At 43.7% G+C, this 19,024-nt stretch overlaps 1 protein-coding gene across 3 annotated transcripts in view; it reads right to left on the bottom strand.

Moving 5' to 3' along the window:
- Positions 1-4,702: 4,702 nt before the first annotated feature.
- SLX4IP (SLX4 interacting protein) overlaps positions 4,703-19,024 on the bottom strand; it is a 193,930-nt gene continuing 179,608 nt past the window's right edge. For all 3 annotated transcript variants that reach the window (XM_074317988.1, XM_019734904.2, XM_074317989.1), the window contains 2 exons: positions 13,002-13,102; positions 4,703-11,698 (listed from right to left, as the gene is read on the bottom strand). In XM_074317988.1, the coding sequence (XP_074174089.1) occupies positions 10,978-11,698; positions 13,002-13,102 (822 nt within the window). In that variant the 3' untranslated portion in view covers positions 4,703-10,977. The remainder of the gene's footprint in view (positions 11,699-13,001; positions 13,103-19,024) is intronic.

The following is a 19,024-nucleotide window of genomic DNA, read 5'->3' as shown; positions in this document are numbered from 1 at the left end:
AATCGGCTTCCAATGGTTACAAGTAACAGCAAGTGGGGTGAAGCTGATGGGCCTGTGGCTGCTGTCGCTGGGCAGCAGAGGGGCCTGCACGCCTGCATAGCACCCGCTGAGACAGTGTCAAAAGGGCGCGGCTCCCCTGCTTCGGACATAAATTCTACCTGTATTACTTGCTCTTGCATGCCTGGCACAACCTTCCCGGTTTGGAGTGTCTCTTTCAAGTCCCAGGCAGCTTTTACAAGTCCTAAATTATGTATCATTATGCACAGGTCCGGTATTAACCTGTGATATGCAAGTTGGGAACATTAACTTGTGAGTAAAGGCTCTTAAATCCAGTAAGAACCTCGAATTGAGACCTGCCCACTGCCTCCCCCATCCTATCCTTTTCCCTCCCCCTGCAAATATCCACACCAGGGCACCCAAGAGTTGAATTATCCAGTGAGCAAAAGCAGATGCCAGCAACATGAAAGTAACAGCTTTGTTTTAAAGAGGAGCTCTCCTGGCAGGGCCAGTGTGGCTCCTCCGTGATCCCAAGGGGAATACAAGTTTGCAGCTGGCTCCCTAATGACTACTCAGGTGCCACAACACAAGACAGTGACCTTGATCTGAGCTGTGCCTCCTCTAGGTTTTGAGTAGAGAGGGACATCTTTCTAAATCTGAGAGCAATAGGTGTTTTCCGAATCAAAGGCAGATTAAGCCCTGTCCCTTTGTAGGTGTTTCCTTTGTTCGTTCAGATTTTCTTTTTAGTTTCTGCTGCATAGGATTATAAAGTGAATCACAGGAAAAGAGGTTCAGAAAGGAAATTGACAGCCCCGCTACATCCTACTCCTGCCTGCGCAGGCACACGCAGGCACGTGTGCACTCACGCACACCACAAGCACACTTTACAGGCGTTTTCAGGACAACAGCACTGCTCCCCATACACTTACTTGGGGAGGTCCTGGCCAGCATCAATTATCATTAGGCCTTAACACACTTTCCCTAGCCACTCCTGCATCCCCTGACAGGCTACTTCAAGGTTATCACGGAAAAACCCCCTGAGCATTTAAAATACTAAAATGCAAGTGGCTTGAATGTGGTGAAGTTCCCCAGGTCCTATGTGGTGGGGCCAGTACCACAGATCTGGGAGTTACTGAAACTGCCTATGGACAGCTCTGCTTCCTCCACCCAACACCCCCGAAAGCCGGCTCTCCTTCGCTCTCCTCACCCACCCACCGCTGAGGGATTAACATTAGGAACTATCCCAGGAGTCACCTTTAACCTGTCAGCGTGGGCCAGAATGACATATTAGACAGAAGTTTCCTATGTGCTGAGGCACTCACGCTGAACGGTTTAGGAAAACCCCGTCCTGGAGACAAAAATGTAAACTCTCCAAGTTCAGGATATTAATGAGACACTGGGAGCTTGCTCTGGCTGTGCAAGGATGGTTTTGGGAAGTGTGTTTGAAAAAATCTGAGGCTTCAAACAAAGGAGCGCCAACCTGAAACAGCTCCAGGTTTGCAGAAAACTAAGGAAAATGTGTCTGAGGTAAAGAAAAAGGAGAGAAGGGAGGGGTTGGGGTGTGGCGGGGCACAGGGGGCAAGGCCTCACCACACCCTCTGGCTTGCCCCACGTCCGTGGTCCTGTTATTTCTGTGCTTCCTGTGAGTTCTCAGTCCAGCACTCAGCAGGAGAAGTCCCGAACATTTCCTTTAGGACGTTCTGCCTCCACATGGGCCCGGCCGGTCGCCAGGCCGTGTATGCCCGGTGGTCAAGGGCATGCTCTCTGGAGCCAGACTTCCTTGATTCCAATTGCAGCCCTTCCTTCCCAGTTCCCGGTGTTGGAAGTTTCTGCCTGTGCAGCATTGGGCTCACACAAGTTCAGCCCGACAGCAGTTTCTGGGCTTTGGGGTCAGACAGACCTGGATTCTGGGCTCTGCCACTTAACTTACTTGGGAAAGTTTCTGAAATTTCTTTGTGTCTCAGTTTCCTCATCTGTGAAATGGTGATAGTAAATGTATCCTACTGTTAGTAATCATGAAAAGGGCCGCAGGAAGAACGCTGCTCTTAGGATCTCTCCAAACATCCTCTGATATAACAGAGTCCATAGAAAGATGAAGGAATCCAGCTCGATTCCAAAGACAGTATCCATTCTTGCCATTAAATTGGGCGCCTGTGAGAAGAGCTAAGGGCTGTTGGATCTGCTGCTAAATGGAACCCCAAAGGTGGCCCCTGGTTATGTGATCAAACACCAGTTCAGGTGCTGCTGTGAAGGTTTTCTATGGACATAAAGTCCCAAATCAGAGAGCCTTAAAATTAGGAAATTGCTCACGTGGAGCTGACTTAATCAGGGAGCTCTTTAAAAGCAGAGTTTTACCTGAAACTAATAAAGAAAAAGAAAATAAAAAAAAGCAGTTTCCTCTGGCCGGTCACACAAGGAGAAGTCAGAGATTCGAAATGTGAGAGATTCAGCACCAGGGTCGGTCACATGGCAGAGACCTGAGAACAGCCTCTGGGAGCTGAGCGAATCCCTGGTCAACCACCAGCAGGGACAATGGGGCCCCAAGTCTCACAACCACAAGGAACTAAATTCTGCCAACAAACTGACGCAGCTTGGAGGTGGATCGTTCGCTAGTTGAGACTCCAGATGAGGATACAGCTGGCAGACACCTGGATTCCAGCCTTGTGAGACCCAAGCAGAGGACCCAGCTAAAAGGAGTCAGAAACTGTTCGATAATCAGTTTCTTGTTTTAAGTTGGTAATTTGTTATTCAACAACAGCAAACTAACACAGGCCTCTTCTAAAGGGACTTGGACCAGGCTGTGGGGAGATGCTATGTTTGATTTTGACTGCAAATCATTGGCTTTTTCCCAGATCAATTCAGTGCTTCCTATCAGCATAGCAGAACTCATTCAGGACAAGTATGAACTGCAGGGTCTCAAAAAAACTCGGTGCCTGATTAAATTCTGCAACAGTGTGTGGTCTGTGAGCAGAGAGAGCTCTCCAAAGCCTCTAAATAATAATAGAACATAGGTCTTTCTTCCATATCCATAGTTTCATAAAATCAGGGCCAAATGAGGTAAGCTCAGGTGCCTGGCCTTGGCGGACTCCAGGACAGTCTTGGGCCAGTTACTTCTCCTTATGAAACGTGATGTTTAACTCTTGTTTCCTTGATGAGGTTTTCAGTGGATTGGACATCTCAGAGATACTTTGTAATCCCACCTCCCCATCCCCAGCAGCCTTTCCATACACAGAAGTTCCCTCCTCAGCTGTCCTCACTGCACAGTGGCCACTTCCTCCGGACCAAGAAGGGGCTAAATGTCAAGCCCCACTTTCTCCCACCGTCTCCTTTTTCCTTTCTTTGCCTTCCTACGGTGGGCAGGTGGCCTAGGTGGACATGCACAGCCGGTGGCAGAAAGTTCACGTTTCTCTCAAGTTCAGTGGGCTTTTCTAAGGTAGTACCAAAACGTGGAACATGTGGAAACATGTGGAACAATAGCCAAAATCGTTTCTTACAACCAGAACCCAGAACATGTTATTTGATAAATGAGTACTGAGAAATAGTATCTTCAAGAGAAAAAGCAAGGCCAATTTGATATTGGCAATTCACAGATGGATGGACGATCTGCTTGTCATTGAGCCTGTATAGAGATTTCAGGTGAGATCCAAAAGGTTCTTCCAGCTGGAGATTCTTATTAACATCAAAATAAGAACCCCAACAGATCTCCTGTATCTCTTCAGAGAGCTCTTCCTCCCAGAGGTGTTTTCAGACTGACTTTTCATTGCAGAGCCCCTGAGGATGCTGCCCCAGATGCCCCAGGCTCTGCTCAGGCAGTCTCCCCTGCTCTAGATGGTCACCAAGGCACTGGGGAAAGGCTTGCCAGGGAAGCATTTTAAGGGAAATATCCAACTCAAAGCGCTGCTGTTTCACAAGCCGGATTCACTCTGGCATCATTACAGGAAGGTCCTTCCAGGCTCCGCCCACTGGGACACATCCCAACCGCCCAGCCCAATCTGCCACATCAAGGCTGGAGGTCGCTTTAATTTACCATTCCACCTTCTCCCTCTGACAAAAGGAATGGATGGCTGGTATTAATCCTCCCAGGCACCCACAGTGGGTTTGGGAAAGAGCCCTCTGCATTCTTCTCACCAGCTGAGCACGTTAAGGAGGAACTGAAAAGGCCTTAAGAGCCACTGGGCTTCAAAAAATTCCCAGTCAATTCATCTATCACCTGCCTCCTCCACAGGAGGGTCTGCTGGTCCATTCCACAGTTCCAGGGGCAGGTGGAGAGGGTGGTGAGGGAGGGAGTGGAAGAGCTGTGCCTGTGTGTGTGTGTGTGTGTGTCCGTGTGTGTCTGGGTCCCCATGTGTCTGTATGTGTTGGTGTGTGTGTGTATGTGTGTCTAAGTGCAAAGAAAGGACTAGTAATAGACGAGCCGGTGAGAGGGCGTGGGAGACTGGGAACTTATTTATAAAAGCTCTTCTGCCCTAAAGCAAGTCAGACTCCCCGCTGAGGAGCTGCTTTTTCTTCCTCCCTTTTGAGTCTTGTGTGCTGAACTGACCTCTCCCCCGGCAGAGGTCAGCGCTCTGCTCCCCCTGTGCACACTCGGCTTTCTGGTCGCCTTAGAAGCCTGAAGAGGAGAGAATTCTTCAGCTCTAATTTCTGAGAGAAACGCTGTAATAAATCTCGTGAAGAAGCTGGCCTTTTTTAATTTTCTTTATTTTTTTAAAGAAATATATATACGTTGTGATCTTTGGGGAGCTGTGGAGAAAACAAAAAGCAAACATGGAACTACATCACTGGAGTCCCCTCCCACAGCCTGTTTCACCCCCTAAAATATATCAGTCTGGGTAATGAATGAGGTTTTAAGAAATGTAACTGAACTTAAAATACGAGGTCAGCATCTCATCCTAGGTAATCCTTTGGAGGATGAGAAATTCTCCTGATTTTCCCACAGGGTTATTTCAGATGCGCTTTCTGAGCCAAACTATTTTAAAAGCATTCACTCTTCCACTGCCCTGCCAAATGTGAACTTGAGATTCACATGCACTTTTCGAGAGCTTATTAATAATATTAATGATCACAGATCAAAGGCAAACCCCAATTATTTAGGTGCTTTAAAAACTCATCTTCTCTACGAGGGTAACAATTTCTCAGTGCTGCCAAGGATAAAGCTGTGTGCTGAGGTGCCGGGTCTATAAAGCAGCATAACTAACTGGAAAACAACACATCTCTGTGTGTTTACTGACACCTTTTCACCAAAGCCATGCCCATTCATTAAGTAGGTACACTTCTGATTTGCAGAAAGGCCCTCTTCTAAAGGATACTCAGTTCTTAGCAGACCCTGCGTCTTTTAACATCCAGTTTTAAACAATAGTTCTTAACTAAGGCTTCTCATGAGAATCATTAATTGAGGATCTTTTAGAACTGCCAATACTCAGGCATTGTATCTCAAGGATTCTGATTTAACTAGAAGCTACCCAGGTAATTCCAATGTGTGGCCAGTGTCAAGAACCTGCTTTTAAACAGATGGAGAAATTAATGCATAGTTTTTTAATCAAGAAATTAATGCCTAGGAGTGGTGTTTACCTCAGGAATCTACAGAGCCAAGTGTGGCACTTAAAGTATCAGAGAATTTTATTTGACAAATGAAGAAACTAAGGCCCGGAACATTAAGTTATTGTGTGCCAAGCACACAAGCCAATTAGTGGCAAAGCAGCAGCCTGGACCCACGGTTTGTGCTCACAGCCCCATGCCATCTTTCTGTCTCCAGAACCCCAGCCCAGGCCCTGTGCGCAGGGCATCTTGCCTGTGGGCTCGGCCACACGGCGCACCGCCAGACCAAAACACGAAGAAATGGGCTGTACTTCATCAGTTGCAGTGGTTCTCAGCATCTCATGCACAACTATTCAAATGTATCATTCAAACCTGATATTGAAATGCTTCTGAAAAATTATATACAGAACCCAAGGGAAAATATGTTTACAAGCAACCAGAGAGGCCTGGGATCCTGTCATAAAAGGCAGTATAGAGAGAGTCGGCCCAGGACTTCCCTCAGCGCTGAATAAGGACTAGATCCATTTAGAAAATGGAAATGAGTCCACTTGGGAAATGTCAAGATTCTCTGGGAAGGAGTCAAGGTCACATTCTTTAACCCCTCACAAGAGGGGTCTAAGCTCACAATTGGGAACAGAAGTGGGAACATAACTGCATTGTAAAGACCACCCCAAAACCTTACAGGCCAATTTAATCACAATATCCCACACAGGGTTTTTCAAATCTAAATCTTTAGGATGAATGGTTCAAACACAGAGATCCTTTGAATATTTTAACACAGTATTCAAAACCTCAGGATTGCTTTAAGGAGGAAAAAAGTCTCTAATAAAAGGAATATAATTTTAAATAGCATGTTCAGAAAAGAGCATTTTAGATGTATATTCCTTGGGGTTAACACACGTTTTTTGAAGAAAAGTGATACAAACTAACTTAATTTTTTAAAACAACTTTACTTTTTATTCATAAAACAGGTTCATTTTCACTACATACTACTTTCATCCCCTAGACATATACAACTATTTAAATACTTTAAACAAATAAGAGGAACAAGGTCAATGGGAACAAGAGCTCTCATGGTGATTACTGCTAGTGTTTGGCTTTTTAACTTGACTGAAGAAAGTTATTCTGGGGAATCTGTCAAATCCACACCTACAGTTGCTTGATTAGAGGCTTTGGGGTCAAATGTGTGATTTTATTGATTTTTGTTTAATTAAAGAACTAAGATTTTTGATAAGAAACTGTAATGGCAATATATAAGGTAACACACGGTAATATTATGCTGCATAATGAAACTTACTGGAATGTAATTTGAAGCCCAGTATGGAGTAGTTCTCAACAATTAAAGGCAATAAGTTCACCCACTCAAGTCCCCCACTGAGCTACACATTGACATATATTCCTTGTCTTGCTAAATAAGTAAGGAAACCAAATTAGAGGCAGTTCTGCAGATTTCTGAGAATTTAATTATATCATTAAATTGTAATACCGATCATATTTAAGGTTAGATTTCTGTCCTGAGTAATTAGCTGAATTACCTTCATTTTACAATGCTTAATTTATTTTGTACTAAGGAAGGCTTTAAACCATTTAACAGAATCAGCTTAATTTTGATTTTTTTACTTGCTCCAACGTGTTTCAATTCATTAGTGTTTCAATTACAAGGAATGAACTCTCTCATCTTAATAAACCAAGCATGGAAATTTCCTCATAAGAGAAAAAAAAAGAAATTGAAATGACTTCCATATTCAAGTTATAGCATGCCGAATAGAGAATTTTAGGCTCTTGGGAAAGCCATTTGTTACCTCAAAAGGAGAGCCACTCACTAGAATTTTGTGGAAATGTTACAGTGCGGCCTGCCAAGAAGGAACTGAAGGAAACTGGGAATGGCGACAATGTAATCCCAGGCCATTCTCTTGGGCACAGAGGTTTCCTTCCCTTATGTGCTCTGCCCTCACCAAGCTCTTTCTGAAATCAAAGGCATAACAATTCATGCTAAAATCCAAACAAGCATCAAAAGCAAACAATTAACTCTAACCCCATCACTGTCCCCAACACGTATCTTGAGATATCTCAGAGAAAAGCTATATTCTCCATAAATCAAAATACAGAGGATTTTTGTAACTTGCTTTTTATAAAATGAAATACATTTTCCTACTTCTTTCATATTAAAGTAAGTGAACAAAAATGCTGCAGCACTCACTCCTCTCTCCCCAAATGTTTGTTCCTTTGCATTAAACAATTTACATGCACATCTGGATGAAAGCTAACCTCCAGTGGCAAAGAAAAGAAAAATGTGTAAGAAAAATCACACTGACTGTTCTCAGACATTCTTATTTACAGACACAAAATGACCTAAAACAAAGCAAAACCCAACAGCAACCTATTAAAATGTCATTTGAAAGCACATGGAGGTGACTTAGAAGCCATGAGACTGAGAAAGTTAGGGAGTTCAAAGTTATGACATTAATCAAATTGGATCCACATTTGCTTCAAGCATCAGAGTTTCAGGGACGTGAATACACATTTAATTTAGGTTTTCAAGTAAGTGGTTGATGAACTTGTTCTCTTTGGCTAAGAATACTGACAGGGTCTCAGATTTTCAGATGCTGAATTACTAAGATTATTAAAAATATCAAAACACATATCACTCCCAATAGTGGGAACTCTTCATTTCCCATCTAATAAGCAACAAAAAAACCCTGGCAGCCATTTTTTCCCCTTTGTATTTCCTAATAAAAAAAAAAAAAAAAAAAATCACACAATCACTCAAATAACAAGAGATCCAGGGGTGTTTCAGACATGTGGAAGAAAAATGCTTAAAGGCAAAATTCCTCAAAAACATGCCACAGTGCATGGGAGTGGAGAGCTGATCCATCCATTAATCCTGTTAAAATCCTATGTACCTGAGGCCTGAAAGACCAGTCTGCAACCAATGGTACTATTTTCCCTCTTAGATCACAGCAGTTATTTCACAAACACACCAAACTCTAAAGCCAAGACTTTTCTTGAAACAAAATCATTGAAAGTATAAGAATTGGCTTTAACCACTGGGTCCAGCTTAACTGAAACAAAAACTCAACAAAAACTTTCCCTGGTGCCTCCAGTTCAAACATCTTCTAGTTCTGTAGCGGGCAGCAGCTATTGTTCTGGAATGGCCTTCTTCTTTATTCTGGACTCTTCCAGGGAGCTGATTGTTTCTTGGCTGATCACCTGGGTTAGTATTTGTGCCCTGTTTAAATTGTTCCAATAATTGTTTCTGTTTAAGAAGATTCAGTGACACACTGTGGTCCTGTCTTCAGTGAAGGAATACTGACCACTCTGAGGGGCCCACGATGGGCCATGGAAATTGATGTTCTCCCACTTCCTTAAGAGGTTTCCATTCTGTGCACTCCACCCCTACTGGAAGAACAGAATCTGTTCCACTGTGGTTGGTAGTCTGTTGGGCTCCTTCCTAGCTTATAGAATCCTTTGATTAGAATCAGTTGGGGCAGGAAAAAAACGAGGAGGGAAGAGGAAAAGATACCAGTGGGCAGGGCCATGTTCCTGGTGGGAGTGGTGAGGTTGGGACCACAGGAAGGGGACAGGTTTCCAGGAAGGGTTTGGAATATCAAAGGAATAGCATCTATATCCACGGCCAGGTCTGGTGACCAAGACTGAATTTCATGACCCAAAATGTGCCACAAAATATGGTTGCTTTTTAATGAGTCCTACCCTGCAATACGAATGGAGAAAGACATGGGAAGGACAGGATGAGCTGGGACAAATCACTGATTAGTCTTAAGCACAAACTTACCGTTGTCTGTTTTTATTTCATTGGACTTTTTCTGAGGTATTTTTCTGCTGACTCTAACACTTTTGGGAATATATTTGATTTTCCTTGTAACTACTGTGTTTCCTCGAAAATAAGACCTAGCCGGACAATCAGCTTTAATGCGTCTTTTAGAGCAAAAATGAATATAAGACCTCGTATTTACATTATATCAGATATTATACCCGGTATTATATTTATATAATATAATATAATATAATATAATATAATATAATATAATATAATATAATATAATATAATATAATATAGTATACCCGGTCCTATACTATATGATGTTATATAAGACCCGGTCTTATATTATAGTAAATTTAAGACCAGGTCTTATATTACTTTTTGCTCCAAAAGACTCATTAGAGCTGATTGTCTGGCTAGGTCTTATTTTCAGGTAAATACGGTAGGGAGGCGTTACTTCAAAGGACTACCCAATGATGAGCAGGAAGAAAAGGTATGCTTGATGGGTGGCCTTTGAAGATGGTTTCTTCATTTTAGAATGAAATTGAATTATGAAAATCTTTAGAAGGTGTCTATCCAAAATAAGTCATTGCTATGATTCACTATGTGAGATTTCAGCAAGCCCACTGGAGATGTTAGTGGGTGACATCGTAAATCTAAGGCTGCTGTTTTGAAATTGAAACTGTCTGTGAAGCCTTCTAAATGGGAAACTGGAAACTCTGGCCACTTGGGTTCTGTTCCATCTTGAACCTAACCAAAATCTTAGAGGAGAGACAGGGCTAGGGATAGGCTTGAGCTATAAGCAAGAACAAGTGTCTTCCATATCTTCCCCTAATGCTGGGCAGAATTATATGTAAACGTCCTGCAATTCTTAGGGTAAGTAACGGCTCCCTGGGTGCTGTGCTGTTATCCTTAAGAACTGGGGAGCAGAGTAACTCATACACTGAACCCAGGTGCTTTACAAATTTGAGGGAGCAGGAGAGTGTACGTGTCTACACATGGCCCCAGCTGATGAGCTGCAGGCCATGGCCGCCAGGCTGGAGGAAATAAACACTAGGGAGTCTCCAGTTAGTATGGTGGTCCTCGAACTTGAGCGTGTTTCAGGATCACCCAGTTTTTCATTCAGTAGGTCTGGGGTGGGGCCCAAGATCTGCGTTTCTAACACATTTTCAGATAGTGATGCTGGTGTAGGACTAGATGCTGAGAACCACTGGCCTGTTCTTTCACTGCGGCCCTACTTGGACTGAGGAGCGAGAGGATAAACTGTACCCCTAGACCTGAACTGCAGCACTGGGGCACCGTCTTTACGGGGCCCATCGCATGGTCCATACCATGATGTGTCTGTACAGCGGCACCTGACTGGTTTCTTCACGCAGTACATCATCAATGGTGTCATTCCTCACAGTGAACGGATGGTCATCACTAACATAATTTCCTGAAGACAGTTATAAAGTATGACGGGAGAGCAGCAAATGGTGTTAGAACAAGCACAGAGGCTCCTGGAGGTGCCTGCTTTGAAAGCTAACTCTAACACAGATATGTATTTCCTATTTAAAATAATCACTCTAATTCCTTTGAAATCACAGCATCTATACACACTTCTCATTTTTCACAGGTTTGGCCACTATATCCTCAACCACAACTTTGCAATCCTCTTTAGTAAGTTAGTGGCCTCTTTCAGACTTCTTCTTTTTCTTGGTTGGGCTGCCCTGAATTGTAGCTAATCTTTCAGGGTTTGTGGCTGAGCCGGTTTGCTCTGCCTGCCCTGGCTTACTTTTTATAAGATGTCTGGAGGAGAGATTTTCCAAAACATGTAACTCTTCATTAGACGTGGTTTTTGCCAAATCTTGTTTCAAAAGTAACCCCGGATCTGACAGCTCTGAAGTTGGCAAAACTCTGACAACTTTGCTTTTCTCCACGGTTATTTCTCTCGGGACTAATCGATCACTTCCAAGAGAAACTCTCTTGTGGTGGTCGGGGTCTTCCGCAGAGTCGCAGTTCCTGCGTTTCTGTTGTGTTCGAGCCCCTCGTGGACTTTGTTTTGGACCTGGTGATGCTGACTCAGAGCCCCAGACAGGGCTCCTGCGTAGAAGCCCAGTCTCTAACCACTCCCCAGGATGAGGTTTTTGCTGGCTGCGAGTGTCTTCTGGCTGTGTCTGATGAACATTTTCCAGCTTTTGAACAGGAAGCCCCCAGTGGCTCTCAGTTGCCTTTATGTAATTCTTTGCTTGTCCCGTGGACTCTGACGGGAGACTGGACAAAGCCTGACTGTCACCCCTTCTCACTGCCGTCTCTGCAGTCACTGAGTCACTGGATGTTCCCACAATGTTCCTGCTGCTGTGTGATTTCTTCACGGTACTGCTTTTTGTTTCAGCTCTTTTCACACTAAACAAACAATAACAATAAAAAGATTTTTTGTTTTAAGCTGTAATGGAATGGTTTCCTCCAAATTCCCCTTACCACGTTTCCTATACCTGAAAAAAAGAAGGCATGCACTACCCTCCCTTCTCCCCATCTCTCTGGCAAATCTAGAAAAATCCCCAAGTGTATGTTTAAATGCAGGCTGGATCAAGCCGTAGCCTTCGCATTGCCCAGTACACTGGGACACACCAGGACACAGTTTATTGATCACTGGGTTATCAATGGAGTTATGCTGGAGTTCATATTCTGACTGAAGCAGACAGACATTCATTTCAGACGTTAAGGGTCATTACTGCCTACATTTGACACACTTGATTCCCACCCCCCCAGAAGTACATGGTCCAATACGTCCAAACCAGAGGCTGTTTGTGTGTCTGTGTGTGTGTACAAAACATGCTTGTACACACACATGATTTCTATTTGTAGATAAAGAATAATCTGGAATTCCTCTCAGGCCATTTCAAGGTATTACTCAAATGTAATCATCATTTAGCTGGTTCGTTAACTACCAGAAATAGGATTTGGTTAATAAAACTTGCAATGTCCTGAACGAAATTCCAGAGGGTATGCAAGGAAAGAAAGTAGAATCATGGTAGACACAAGAGCATGTGTGTACACACACACTCACACACACACACACGCACCCCCTTTTCTACAGCACACACAATAGACAATGCAAACTTCAGTCTGATCGTAAAATTCACTTTGAGGGGCAGGATACAAGCTGCACGGGGAGAATTTAGAGACTAGAGAATTTGACTTCAACATATTTGCAGGTTTGTGAGTGGCAAGAAATTTCTTAAACCATCAAACTCAAAACAATGAAGCTGAAATATTTAGTTTGGAAAGAAATACATATATTCATGTTCTTACTGCTGCTATCAGGGTCACAAGGATTATAATTATGTTAGGGTCAAACAAGCATCTTAGGAAAGGAGTGCTTTTTTTTTTTTTTTTTTAAGATCTGTCTGTAGTCACTGCGAAAGTTGTATGAAACACACCAGCAACAGGTGCTTTTCATCTTCAAAAGACATAATTAATCACTCCTTGCAACACACCTGTGAAGCAAGGACTTGATTCCTATTGTCCAGAAAGCAAGAGAGAGTCAGGCAGGTGGAAGAGCAAGTATGAGACGTAGGGTAGGCGCAGTGCCAGAGGGGGTTTTGCGATTAAGGTCCGTGCACTCTGGCTGAATGCGAGCCTTCATGCTATGTATCCATGCACATAAACAGTCAAAAATGAGAGAAAGGAAACACATTGGACCTACATTTCTTTCAAAGCATTTCTCTTGAGCTTTGCACTGGAAGGAAGTGGACTCTCTGCACACTCAGCAAAATAATCAGACGTTCCATGGAGCGCTCTTTCCGTCTATTCCAAAAGATAACAAAGATTCAACAAGAACGCGATTGCTGTATATGAGAAAAAACAGTTATACTCTCAAAGCCCCAGTGAACAGATTTATTTTTGAATAAATCATCCCAGAACTAGATGAAACTGTGTAGTGTTAGGCTATTTTCATTTTTTCAGATCTATAACTTTTGGGTAAATTGTCACTTCTTTCGGACTCCCAGCCCACCCACTTCATACATTAATACGCACCACAGACATACAAGACTGTGATGGAAAGGGTGCTGACTCCAAACCATCTGGGAACTCTTGGCTAATATGTGGTATCTCTGAGGCCCAGACTGTGACGAGGCCCAGGATCACGGTGCCAGCAGCACGCTTGGGAGCCTCCGTCTTCCAGACACCTCATGGCACCGTGGTCTCTGCACCCTGGTGACCCTGAGAATTCCCCACATTTCCTCTAGTTACCAAAACACAGACTATGTGGCCTTTGTAATACTCAAGGCTGCGTCAAGAGTGAAGCCTTTTAATACTGGTACCCTGAAAACTGGAGGTTGTGGTTCTCAGCTACTAAAAAACTGGGAGTTTTCCCCCCTTAGATTAATAGCCTTACCATGGTTTTATATAATTCATGGATTATCTATCTATCGTTATACGTTCCTGTGGAAGCTTCAGAAGCAAGTAATTATAAAATGTAAAATCCTCCCAACCTTCACCATCGTTGACCCATTTCATACTTTGGAATCGGTTCCTTTGTGTTGGCAAGTAGATCACCGAGACAGGGCGCTCGCTAACTTCTCTCATTTTTCTGGGACACTATGGACCCGTCTCCATCAAATTCCATAGTAAAATGTTGCTGCCACAGGAACAGTTTTGGTAAACTGTCAGTAGGTCCTTGCTTTAGACTTATATTGGAATTACCAACGACAGCCCCAGGGAGCCTGGTAGAGGGCAGCCATCATCAGTATGATGCCTGGGTGCCCCACGTGCCATGAATGAGCTTTGTCTCGTCACTGCCCTGCCTCCCTCAGTACCAGCCTGTAGCCCAAGCTAACACTGCTTATGGTTTCAGACCTGGACCAATGTTAGTCAAAGGCATACCCGCTTACAACCTATGTCAGTTTTAAGAGTTAGTGAACAGAATATTATAGGTTTCATTGGATTATACTGTATTTTGATGCTCTTCCCTCCCCCACCAAGATTTGACCAAAAGAACTAGTTTAAAAGTTAAATGAGAGAGCGAGATTGAGAGATTGAGATTTATGTGTGAAACACTTCTAAACATGCCCTATAAGTACAGTAGATTTTCCCCTTACAACCACACCCTGTAAGTGCTGTATTTTCAGAGCTGAACAATTAACATAAGGAGCATGAGTCAGGCTTTGAACAACTCTGTGGGAACCAGAAAGCCTTTTGCTATTACAAATGATGTAAATTCCCCAAGGCTGGAAGAAGTCCACAATGGAAGGCAGACCGGGTAATAAATAACAACAATGGATACTGCATAGACCACAGAAAGTAGGATGCCGTGACAGTGACACTTTGAATCTCATATTGGATTCAATCACTGCCCTTATTTATTTATTTTTAAACTAGTTTAAAGCGCACTACGTATTTCCTATGGGAACTTCAAAACTTCTTTAAGAAACAAGACAACCGACTCTCATCGCAAATTCCTCTGACAACAAACAATGGGGGAGAAATGTCCCTGGAAGAAAAAGGACAACAGAAAAGGTGACAAGAGTGACAGAAGGAAACGTCCAGTTCAAAAAGTGTAAAACCTGTGACTTCGTTTTCAAAAAAAAGGAAAAAGAAGGAAGAAGAAAGAAAAAAGGCAAGGCGGGGTCTCACGCTTACAAATTAAAACCACATTTGGCAATTTGTTGAAGGAGGCAGATTTACATTTGTATGAAGGCTGGGTGGGCAGGGAAAAAAAAGATTAGAATCCTTCTTCATCCCTTGAACTGTCAGATCTTATTAGAAATCTCTCATTCTTATACTTCTAGGGTTGATTCTTTCCCCTTTGTCGATAAATCGCAGCCTCCGGTGCCCCCAACCAAGTATTCAAAAGGAAGCAGCTATCACCTGGGAACAAGATTTCCCAAGGGAGTTGTCCTGATTACTAATGGCTTCTCACATCTGGCATCAAAATGTAATCCATGGCTTATCCAGAGGCAAAACTCTCAGGTGCAGATAATATGTGCTGAGGTTGCAAGTGTCTCTTCTGTGTACCGGGTCGACTATTCTTTTTCAGATTCTGTTCTGACATCTTCCGCAAAGAATACAGACAAATCCAACATAAATAAAAAGGCTACCAGTTGTCCATTCAAAAATCCAGAGTGAGTACTCCATGGGGCTTCATGTATTTAAGAAATAGGCTGACCAAGAACGTGTCTTTCGGCTTTCATAGATGATTCTTCACAACCTGGAAGCTAGTTCTGCGTCTAGCCAAGGAATAAAATTCTGCAAATATCATTTCCTGGTCACCTGCCCCACCTCCACAATTTATTTATTTTCATTTTTGGTAATGCTCTGAGGATTTTAGTTTTAAAACTTTCGACCTGTAAAGAGTGTCTAGATACAGTTCCAAGACAAAACAGAAGTAGGGCAAGGCCACCAGCCCCAGCAGGCATCTAATCTAGGGAGACACCTTCCTCAGCAGCTTGAGCAGCCCAGAGAGGCACAGTGAGGTTGAGGAGAGACAAAGCACATGTGTCCGGGTACAGGTCCAAGGGGGAGGTCGAGCAGTTAGAATCTGAGCACGATGATGTCTGGTCTGACCTGGGAATTCCTATACAGAAAGGACTGCAAAGAGAGCCCGCACCAGAACAAGCTAGCAACTAAGACCCGCTCCTGCCTCTAGTCAGAGTATGAGCTGGACTGAAAGGTAGTTAGAAATAGGCGTTCACTCCACTGTGACTTACTGAATGCTATTTAACAGAACACTGTTGGATTAATGAGGGGTGGAGAAAGAAGTTGGCCTAAAAAGACATAAAAAGCACCTGTGTTGAGTTTATAACCTCCTTGAGTCTGTAAAACACAGCTGAGGCTCCCAAAGACTGGTGGGAAGAATGGCTGGATCAGTGGCACACAGGGAGCTTTTTAAAAATACAGATTCCCAGGACTCACCCGATTCGTAAGATGTGGGATGGGACTGGGGGATCTATATTTAGGTTCCTAGGTAATACACACGAAACAACACTGGACAGAGCAGAGAAACACACACCAATGTAAACTGGTACACTGAGGTGGCGTTTGCAAAGTGTAGTCCGGTCACCTCAGGCATCCAAATCACCTGGAGGACTTGTTCCAAAATGTTCCAGATTCTCCCCCAGAATCTACAGTTAGGATCTCTGGGGGTGGGGTCAGGGCATGTGCATTTTAGGCCAAGTACCCCAGTGATTCTGATCCCCAGCATAGATAATGATCTGCCCCGAAGGGGCATGGGATTGATAACTGAGCAGAGTCCAGCAGTCACCCAATCACACAACCCTGAACGCTGCACTGGGCGTTGTTTGAGGACCTTGTGGAAAAGGACGTGGACCCACAGAACTCATCCTTGCTCTCATGAAGCCTCCATCCCAATCAGGAAGACAAGAGACAAACATACAATGTGTCAGGTACCAATGATGTTATGAGGCAAAATAAACCTTTCAAGGGCCATGGGGGTGCTGTTTCAGATATATATGGTGGTCAGGGAAGGCTGTGGTAGGTAACAAGGTGAGTTTTACCCAGAGACCTGGGTGGAGAACAAGCCAACTGAGCATATGGGAAAGAGCATTTTGGGCAGAAAGAAGCGTCAACACTGAGGCTCTGAGGACAGAGTGCACCTGGAAGCAGGGAGGAATAGGAAAGCAAATCAGAGGGAGGGGTTGTTGAGCAGGTAAGAGGTGTGTGTGTGTGTGTGTGTGTGTGTGTGTGTGTGTGTGTGAGTACTGGGCGGGAATCATGTATGGTTATTATAAGGATGGCACATTTTTTTCTAAGGAAGATGATGTGCTTTTGGAAGTTTCCAAAAAGAAAAGTGACTTGACATTTTAACAAAGATCGCCTTCGGTGTAGCAGAGGGACAAGAGACCAGTGACGGGGCTATTGCAACAGTCCACTCAGAGACAACGGGTGTTGGAGGAGGTGGGGCGAGAAGTGACTGGAAATACAATTTGAAGGGAGATCCAACAGCATGTGCTGACAGATTGAATATGAGGTGAGAGGAAGAAAAAAGTCAAGGATGACTCCAAGGTTTATGGTTTAAACAACTGGATGAAGGGAGTTACCCTTTACCAATACAGGAAGTACCGGGGGAGGGGCAGGCTTGGGGCAGTGGAGCCGCTGTATCAATTTTAGGTGTGCAAACTTGAAGAGTCCTCCTGGATATCCAAATGGAGATGCTGAGCAGACAGTAAAGACACAGGGTGCAGGAAGAGAGAGGTCTGGGCTGCAGACACAAAGCTGGGAAGTCCAGAGATGGTAATTAAAGGCAATAGTCAGGATAAGCTCCACTAGGGGAGGGAGTTCCGCTGAGAAAAAAGAAGTTGCAAATGAGAAGGATTCAGGAAAGGGGACTATGAGGAAACGTCAGCACAAAAGGAGAAAAATCAAGATAACATGATGTCCCTGGAGACTAGAGAAGAAAGTGCTTCATTGAAAGTGACAACTGTGTCAAATGCTGAGGACTGGTTAGAAGTGAAAACTGATCAGTAGAAGGTGGCTTGATAGAAGTTGTTTTTGGTGAAGTGCTGGGACCCAAGCCTACCTGGGACGGGTTCAAGAGCACAGTGGCGACTAGAGCTCTCCAGCAGAAATATATCATGAGCCGTACATGTAACTTTAAATTTTATACAGACCCATTAAAAAAGTAAAAGGAAACTGGAGAAATTAAATTTCAATAATACATACTATTTAATGCAACATAGTAAATGTTATGATTACAACATGTAATCAATATAAAAATACTGAGATTCTTTCGTGGTTTTTTTTTTTTAATTGAAGTTTATTGGGATGACAATTGTTAGTAAAGTTATAGATTTCAGGTGTACAAATCTGTAATACATCATCTGTATATCACCTTGTGTGTTCACCACCCACAGTCAGTTCTCTAATACTGAGATATTTTGTATTTTTTATACTAAGTCTGAAATTTGGTGTGCATTTTATACTTACAGTAAGTACATCATTTCTGACTTGCCACATTTCAAATGCTTCATAGCCAAATGTGGCCAGCAGCTATAGTAGTTGGCTAGTGCAGGTCTAGACAACACTTTTGAAGGGTTTGCAGTTGGGGGAGCAGAAAAATGGGGTGGAAGCTGGATTGGGGGAGGAAGTTAATGGAGGGTGACTCAGTGATGCCTCTGGAACAGGCATATTTGGAGAGATGTGGTCAGCAAACATGTGCCAACCTTTGCCTGGGTGTCAGGCAGTTTCCCGTACTCACCAAGGTCACCTTTGAAACAGCTTGGTGAGGCAGGTGATAGCTATTACTAAACTCCAGGGACCTGATTCAACATGGACAAACAGCAAGATGGCAATGCCACTATTCCCACAAAATGGGGTCTGCTGGGAAAATCTTGCTGCCTGCTTTCAAGTACCTGGCTGCAGGCTCTGGGACATCAACATTAGTCGGTTGGAATGGAACGGGGCAGCTTCTTGGGGCCATGATACCAGGCTTCTAGTCACTCCAAGAGCCCCGTGTGCACCACAATAACAGCTCACCCCAACGATACTGCCTGCCGCGGTGTGGTGTCCCCAGTGCCCCTCACAACCACACTGGAAGGGTGTGACACGAGCTACCCACAAGTCGTTTTTACAACTGTAGAACATCCTGCCTGATATGAAGGAAGTACAGGGAGACAGGGGAAATAGCGTTCTTTAATGTGATTAAGACTTTTCTCACAGTAGTATTTAATGTAGCAAGGACGGTGGTCCCCTCAGTTCTTATCTTTTGAG

Source organism: Rhinolophus sinicus, linkage group LG13 (genome assembly GCF_036562045.2).
Source record: "Rhinolophus sinicus isolate RSC01 linkage group LG13, ASM3656204v1, whole genome shotgun sequence".
NCBI classification, from domain to species: Eukaryota; Metazoa; Chordata; class Mammalia; order Chiroptera; family Rhinolophidae; genus Rhinolophus; species Rhinolophus sinicus.
This window is presented reverse-complemented; position numbering and strand designations above follow the sequence as displayed.